This window comes from Eriocheir sinensis, unplaced genomic scaffold, assembly GCF_024679095.1.
Source record: "Eriocheir sinensis breed Jianghai 21 unplaced genomic scaffold, ASM2467909v1 Scaffold753, whole genome shotgun sequence".
NCBI classification, from domain to species: domain Eukaryota; kingdom Metazoa; phylum Arthropoda; class Malacostraca; order Decapoda; family Varunidae; genus Eriocheir; species Eriocheir sinensis.
The window spans coordinates 52889-61531 of record NW_026112113.1 but is presented as its reverse complement, the minus strand read 5'-3'; the positions used below and the strand labels follow the sequence as shown (position 1 = coordinate 61531).

General features: G+C 40.5%; 1 protein-coding gene across 5 annotated transcripts in view; it reads left to right on the top strand.

Annotated features, from left to right (window-relative positions):
* Positions 1-4831: 4831 nt before the first annotated feature.
* Positions 4832-8643, top strand: part of LOC126994244 (calcium-dependent secretion activator-like) — a 45399-nt gene continuing 41587 nt past the window's right edge. For 2 of the 5 annotated variants that reach the window (XM_050853525.1, XM_050853524.1), the window contains exon 1: positions 4841-5137. In XM_050853525.1, the coding sequence (XP_050709482.1) occupies positions 4953-5137 (185 nt within the window). In that variant the 5' untranslated portion in view covers positions 4841-4952. Of the gene's footprint in view, positions 5138-8643 lie in introns of all 5 variants that reach the window. The other 3 variants (XM_050853526.1, XM_050853528.1, XM_050853527.1) reach the window with 3 other exon arrangements.

The following is an 8643-nucleotide window of genomic DNA, read 5'->3' as shown; positions in this document are numbered from 1 at the left end:
AAAGAAAGGGGGTGAAGGGAAGGGTAGGGAAGGGGCGCGAGGCTGAAGATGGGAAGGGTGGGAAGGGAAGGGAAAGGGAGCGAGGAGGACGATGAGGAGGAGGGGAGGTATGAAAAGGGCGGGAAGGGAAGGGAAGGGAAGGGAAAGGGAGGGAGAAGAGTGATGAGGAGGAGGGGAAGTATGGGAAAGGTGGGAAGGGAAGGGAAGGAGAGCAAGGAGGAAGATGAGGAGGGGGAAAGAATGAGAATGAAGGGAAGGAAAGGGGCGTGAGGAGGAGAAGAAAAATGGAGGAGAAATTCACTTTAGTATTCCTCCAAGCTTTTCTATTCTTTCCAGTCGAGAGATCGTGAGAGGAAGTTTGCAGAGAGAGAATAATGAAAGTATGTGGCGCGGTGAAGTGTGTGGCTCTAAGAAAAGGAGCAAAAAAGTATAATGAGGGGCAGTGAGAAAGTGAGAATGTAGTTATGGTTGGGAGTTGGGAAGTGGGGCGAGATGAACTTTGGGACGAGAAATAAACATGCAGGAGCTGAAGGCAATGGTAATAACGACCTACATGTTTGGGAGGAAGAAGTGGTGACGGCATGAGCTGAAGAGATCGTAAGGGTATGGCAGTGGTGGATGATTGATGAACGTAAGGGAGGAAAAGATAAACGTTAGAAATTAGTGAATATGAGAACAGAAACGTTAAAAAGAGCAAGATAAAAGTGGATGATTCAAGAATGTTAGGGAAAGAGACACGTTAGAAATCAATGAAAACGATAAAAGAGAAAGTTTGAAAATTAATGAACAAAAAAGATAAACGTCAGAAGTTGATAATAAGGAAAATAATGAGAAGCGTTAGGAATGGAATATAAGGAGAAATGAGAAACGTTATAATTTGATGAAAGGAGAGAAAAGAGACACGTTAGACATCAATGAAAACGATAAAAGAGAAAGTTTAAAAATTAATGAACAAGAGAAAAGATGAACGTCAGAAGTTCACAATAAGGAGAATAATGAGAAGCGTTAGAAATGGAATATAAGGAGAAATGAGCAACGTTAGAATTTGATGAAAGAAAAGAAGAGACACGTTAGAAATTAGTGAAAAGGAGAAAAAGATAAACTTAAAAAAAAATCGATGCAAATGAGAAAAGAGAAACTAACATAAAAAATTAGCGAATAGGACATAAGAAACGTTGGAACTTAATGAAAAAGATAAGAACTGCAAAATAAAAAATAGTAAGTTTGCGAGAAAAAAAATCCCTACACATAATCCTTATACGACGTAATAACACAATGGGATTAAAAATTGTCACATATAATTAAAAAAGACTAAAAGACTCCAGCATGTCGACTCTGAAAGGAACATCGTAGCGAAAATGAGCAAACACACACACACACACACACACACACACACACACACACACACACACACACACAAAGAGAGAGAGAGAGAGAGAGAGAGAGAGAGAGAGAGAGAGAGAGAGAGAGAGACGGTAAATAAACATGAACGAATCAAACATTTACGAAGATGAGTCACACACACACACACACACACACACACACACACACACACACACACACACACACACACACACACACACACACACACAGACACACCCACCCTCCACCCCACACGCACAAACATAGGCACAACCACAGAGGCAAATGCGAAGACGAAAAGACGGTAAAAATACTACGCAGCCAGACCGTAACATGTATTGCCAGTGTGTTTCTGCATATCACGACAGCCCTTCCCTTTAGCCGAGAGAGAGAGAGAGAGAGTGTGTGTGTGTGTGTGTGTGTGTGTGTGTGTGTGTGTGTGTGTGTGTGTGTGTGTTTGGCGTTGTTTGTGTGTTTGGACAGTCAGCACCTGAACAAACACAACGCAGCAAACACACACACACACACACACACACACACACACACACACACACACACACACACACACACACACACAAACACGCGCTGCCAAAAAATAGAAATAAAAACAGCGTCCTCAGAGCCCCTCTTTGAAATGTTTTCCTGTCGCGTTCCAGTACACACACACACACACACACACACACACACACACACACACACACACACGCTTCTATTGTATAACATCAACTGACCCACTAACTCAAGTCATGAATTTCTTCTATAACGAGATTAACACACACACACACACACACACACACACACACACACACACACACACACGGTTATTAATACATTTGTTATGGTGAGTGAAACAGATTACCAAAGCGGATAGGCCTATGCGTTTATATTTTCAGGGTTATAGGTCTCTCTCTCTCTCTCTCTCTCTCTCTCTCTCTCTCTCTCTCTCTCGTATTCATTCTCGGACAAACAAACAAAGCACCGCGGTCGACAGCAAGACAGTAGAAAAGACAATAGCCAACCTAACCCCCTTTCTCTCTCTCTCTCTCTCTCATACATACGAACGAACGTGTATTTTTATCCGCATCTTACACTGTTTTTTCTTTTTTATATATCCTTCATCTGCATTCCCCTGCCGCATTCCATCTCCTCCCGCATTCTCATTTCCTCTCCTCATATTCTTTTCCAATCTTCTTCCTCTTCCTCCTTCTCCTCCTCCGCCTACTCCTCCTTCATTCTCCTCCTCCTTCTCCGTTTACTCCTTCTTCAATCTTCTTCTCCATCTCCGCTAACTCGTTCTTCATTCTCCTCCTCCTCCTCCTCCTCCTCCTCCTCCTCTTCCTGTTGGTTCTTCCTCAGTCTCGTATTTCTTCTTCTAACACATTTCTTCACTTCTCTTTCTTTACTTCGTACTTTGCTGTCATCCTTTTCCTCTTTTCTTTCAGTCTTCTTCTTCTTCTTCTTCTTCTTCTTCTTCTTCTTCTACTACTACTACTTTTTCCCATTCTTTTCCTGTTTCTCTTCTTCCTTTTTCATATCGTTCTCCTCCATCTTTTCCATTTCCTACTCCTTTAATAATAATAATAAAGGAGTTTTGATATAGAAAAGCTGTCTATGAAAATGAGCAACCTTTGTAACGAGAAATGTCATGGAAAAACATCGATGCGTTCCCTCCCTCTCTCTTCTTCTCTCTCTCTCTCTCTCCCGGGTTGTTTCTATTGTTCCGTTGTCTTTCATCACCCTCAGATATATTCAGGTGAGAGAGAGAGAGATTGAGAGAGAGAGGGAGAGGGGGGGATAAACATACAGCATTGAGATGACGAATGACCGAGAAAGATAGATGGAATAGATGGATAGAGAGAGAGAGAGAGAGAGAGAGAGAGAGAGAGAGAGAGAGAGAGAGAGAGAGCAACACACCCTTGATTAAAACAAATTTCTCTCACTAACACACACATACAAAAAACAAAAAAACATACCACACAGCACTCTACGCAGATTATGAGTGACTACACCAATCTTTTTCGATACATACACTTAACGTAGATAGGCTCCCTTTTGTTTGTAGTGTGAGGGATCAGGCAAGGATTAACATGAGTGATTGCAACTAACTCTTTTTAATACAAACACTTACCCACCTATTGTTTTGTTTGGCTGCAGTGTTTATTTTTATTTTTACAGCAGAGGAGTCAGTTCAAGGGCATAAAAAAAGGTAACAAATGTGAAGAAAAAAAAGCCCGCTACTCAGTGTGAGGGATTAAGAGTGACTACAACTAACTTTTTGTCTTTAATTAATAAATACACTCGTACATACATTTTTTTTTTGCATGCAGTTTGGGGGCTCCAGCAAGGATTAATAAGAGTGATTGCAGCTAACTTTCAAATACATATACTCACCCAGCTATTGTTTTGCTGTGTGAGGGCTCTGTCATTAGGAGTGAGTGCGCCAATCTTTCTTTTATTAAATACATACACTTACCTTCCTAGTCCTTCGTTAGTTTGTGGTGTGAGGACTCTAGCGCCACCCGGAATTGTCCTCGGAATTTTAGCCTCTCCATCTCGTTCTCTCTTTTAGCCTCTCGTTCTTCTCTTTTAGTCTCTCTTTTAGCCTCTCTTTTAACCTCTTTACCCTCTCTTTAGCCTCTCTTTTTGCCTCTTGTTCTTTTTTAGCCTTTCGTTCTTCTCGTTCTCTCTTTTAGCCTCTCGTTCTTCTCTTTTAGTCTCTCTTTTAGCCTCTCTTTTAACCTCTTTACCCTCTCTTTAGCCTCTCTTTTAGTCTCTCGTTCTTCTTTTTAGCCTTTCGTTCTTCTCGTTCTCTCTTTTAGTCTCTCTTTTAGCCTCTCTTTTAACCTCTTTAACCTCTCTTTAGCCTCTCTTTTAGTCTCTCGTTCTTCTTTTTAGCCTTTCGTTCTTCTCGTTCTCTCTTTTAGTCTCTCTTTTAGCCTCTCCATCTCGTTCTCTCTTTTAGCCTCTCGTTCTTCTCTTTTAGTCTTTCTTTTAGCCTCTCTTTTAACCTAGTCTCTTTTTAGCCTCTCTTTTAACCTCCTTAACTCTCTTTAGCCTGTCTTTAGTCTCTCGTTCTTCTTTTTCTTTAGTCTCTTTAGCCTCTTTTAACCTCTTTAACTCTCTTCTCTTTTAGCCTCTCTTTTAACCTCTTTAACTCTCTCTGGCCTCTATTTTAACCTCTCTTTTAGCCTCTTGTTCTTCTTTTTTAGCCTCTCGTTCTTCTCGTTCTTTCTTTTACCCTTCCGTTCTTTTATCTTTTCCCGGAGCAGCGTTTAGCAGGCTTATTTATTGCTGTCTCTGTTTTTTGCCCTTGACCTGCCTCCCTTCTTGTGAAAAAAATGTACACACTTACATACATATTCTATCGTCTGTTGCAGTGTGAGGGCTCTGGCACCACCAGAAATTGACCTCTCTTTTAGCCTCACGTTCTTTTATTTTTTCCCGGAGCAGCGTTTAGCAGGCTTATTTATTGCTGTCTGTTTTTTGTCCTTGACCTGCCTCCCTTGCTGTAAAAAAACATACACTTACATATCCTTTCCTTTATTGCAGTGTGAGGGCTCTGGGCCGCCACCGCCGCCGCCCGCGCCGCCATGTTGGAGCCCAGCAGCTCAGAGGAGGAGTCCGATGGGGAGGTGCAGGAGGAGGTGCCTCAGCGCAGCGTGCCCCAGCGCTCCGCGGGGCCGCCGGTGGTCCATGAACACCACGCCACGGACGGGGGCTCGGGACCCACCCCCCACCCCTCCCTGCAGGTGCCCCAGACTGGCACGCTCCCCAGGTGCGTCCCTTGTTGCACACACACACACACACACACACACACACATATTTCAACAAACACAAAGCAAACACGCGCACAAACAAACAGACAAATCTAAACACACAAACACACACACACCCTAACTCAAAGAAGCAATGATCAGTCATTTCTAGTCTCTTTATAAAAGGCCCTACCTTAGAGCAGCGCCATTGTCTATTTTTTTTTTTATCTATTTTGATGCTTCAGGAAGTAAAACGTACATTTAATTTTCATATTCTCAAAGACTTATTTTCCAGAAGTGTGCAATTGATTTCCTTTTTTTCTTTTTTTTTCTTATGAGCGGTTTGCCAGCGGAGACAGCAGCAGTGATCCCGCCAGCCTGTGTCTCGCCCTTCTCCGTGACACACTGAATCTCTCACTCTTACTAATTTAAATCCTTTTCTCGTGACCAGGTCCATTATTTACTAGGACGCCACCATATGATTTTCTAATTTATTTCTCCACAGCGGGCTATTTTTTGCTTCCTCATTTTTTGCGCCCTTGAGCTGCCTCCTTTCCTGTAAAACAAATATAATGTTAAAAATGGTAGCGCAAAACGAATTCTTCATAAAAGGCGAACGTACAGAACGGCCCACTTTTATGTTAGTCTGTTAGTTTGTCAGTAACTCAAAACAGGTTAATAGTTGTACGTTTTTCTCCGTTTATTCATCGTTAATCAGTTCATCATGGGGTCACGTTTTGTCTACATCAACTGCAGCTCCAGTTTCGTCCCTCGTACACTTTTTCTTTGTATTTATTCTAAGTTAATCCACCTCATCATTAGTCTCATTTTGTCTACCGCAGCTGGGTCTCCAATTTCGTCCCTCAGTTACATAATTTTCTTGTATAAACTAATTTCTTTACCTTGGAACTGCAACTGCAACTCAAAACAGGGTCATAGTCGTACACTTTTCTTTATTTATTCATGTTAATCACTTCATCACTGGTCTCATTTTGTTTACCGCAGCTGGACCTCTAATTTCGTCCCTTAGTTACATAATTTTCTTACGTGGACTAATTTCTTTACCTTTAGACTGCAACTGCAACTCAAAACAGGATCATAGTTGTACAGTTTTCTTTTTATTCTACGTTAATCACTTCATCATTGCTCTTATTTTGTCTACCGCAGCTGGGCCTCCAATTTCGTCCCTCAGTTACATAATTTTCTTACGTGGACTAATTTCTTTACCTTTAGACTGCAACTGCAACTCAAAACAGGATCATAGTTGTTCAGTTTTCTCTATTTATTCATCACTAATAACTTCACCATTGGGTTCATTACCTCTACAGAACCTGGACTCCTAATTTGCAACTCAATACAACTCAACTCTAATGCAACTCAAAACAGGGTTATAGTTGTTCAGTTTTCTCTATTTATTCATCACTAATAACTTCACCATTGGGCTCATTACCTCTACAGCACCTGGACTTCTAATTTCGTCCCTAGTTACATCATTTTCTTACGTAAACTAATTTCTGTACCTCTAAACTTACGAGTATAATTTTTTTTTTTTGTGGCAGATTTACATACTTCTCCGTCGTCATTTTGCTCCGGTGTTCGCGGCGGCCTGATGTGATTTGCTATACAAACTTCTTTTTGTTTTGTTTCGTGTTACTAAATAATTATCGTATATACTCATGTGAAGGTCGATCTCATGTAAAATCTACCCCCAGTAATACATTTCTAACGGTCTAAGAAGTATAGTATCCATGTAGCTCTGTGGTTTGAAGTAATGGGTTATGCATGGAAAGTAGCATTGACGTAAAATGGGATTCATGTAAGGGTGTGTTCATTTCAAGTAATATAAAGTACGGTAATGTAAAGTAATATATATGTAAATGCCCTAATAGCCTGTTCGATTGAGTAATAACTTTGGTCCGCCATAGTTAACTTAGCCCTAAAAATGGAAAAAAAAGATGATTACCTTTAAATGAATATATATGGAATGACAACATATTTTTCCACCCAAAGCCTTTTTTCCATGCATGAATTAGTACACTAACAAACTATACATTTCATCATCGACTAATTGAGCGCATATGAGAGCTACTATAGGTCACCGAAAAACCTAAATATGACCTAACATCTTTAAAAAATTGGGCTTTAGAGTATAATAGAGGTATAATTATGGGTTTTTCAAGAGCCTCAAGCTACCTTCAGAAACTATAGCGAACACCTACTAAACTTAACCTTGAAATAAAAATAACATTAAAAAACAATAACTTTCACACAGGTTGATAATATGGTACGCAAACACATATTTCTCCCCTTCCCTAAGTCCTTGTTCCACGACATATTTAGTTCGTATAAAATCTATTATAGTTAACTTGACATTGAAATAAAGCAAAACATTCAAAACTTATACTTTCACACGAGTAGCTCATATGATACACAAACACATATTCCCCCCACCAAATCTGCGTTTCTCGTGTGAATTTATACACAAACACTATTCACGACTTATTTAGAGCATATAAAACCTAAAATTAACTTGGCCTCAATAACAAAACATTCAGAACTCGTATATTTTCACCCGAGTAGATAGTATGGCATGGAAACCTATATTATTTTTCCCCATAGTCTTTATTCCACTACCTATTTGCATAAAAAATCTACCCTAGTAAACTTAACCTTGAAATATATATAAAAAAGCATGTCTGTACTCATATTTTCACTCGAGTTGATAATACGGCATGCAAACCTATATTGATTAGTCTTTATTCCACGACCAATTGCGTAAAACATCTACCATTGTAAACTCGACCTTGAAATAAATAAAAACGTCAATACTCATATATCTTCACTCGAGTAAATAATATTATGTCATGCAAACCTACATCTCCCTCCCCCTTGGTCTTTGTTCAACGCCAGAATTAATACCCCAACACACTGTACACTTCATCATCGGCTTATTGAACGCGGCGTGGCAGTTCCCTCCCCTCTGTGGCTGTCGTTAGTTCGGCGTCAATGTCCCTCGCAGCTCTATTGTGGTGATTCTTTTCTCCTCGCCTCCCCTGGGTCATGTGTCTTTTACTTACCCTTCTCGGCTGAATGGTAATCCTCTTGCCCAATTCCTCCCTCTCCCTTCCTGCCTCCCTGTCATCCTCTTTTCTATTCCTTCTGACTTGTCCATGATTGATTTTTTGCTCTTTTTTGATGTGTTTCTTTTGTTCCTTTTATCTTCCTTCTCTCTGTGTCTGTCTGTCTCTGTGTATCTCACTATAATGAAGTATTTTCTGTAGCTATATATTCTTTTATTATCTTTTATCGTATCGCTTTTTTTTCTCGCCGCTGTGGTCGTGCTTACGCTGCTATAGTATAAATGTTTGAGTGGGAAAAAGCACTCGAACCTTTGCCCTGCGTCCCATGGTGTAGTAAGTTCCTATACCCACCAAAGGCACGAGTAATAGTGAGACAGATGAGCTCTGACGAACCGCACAGCTCAGCGGATGCCCTAAACTTTACCTTCCAACCTACAGGAAGAGCT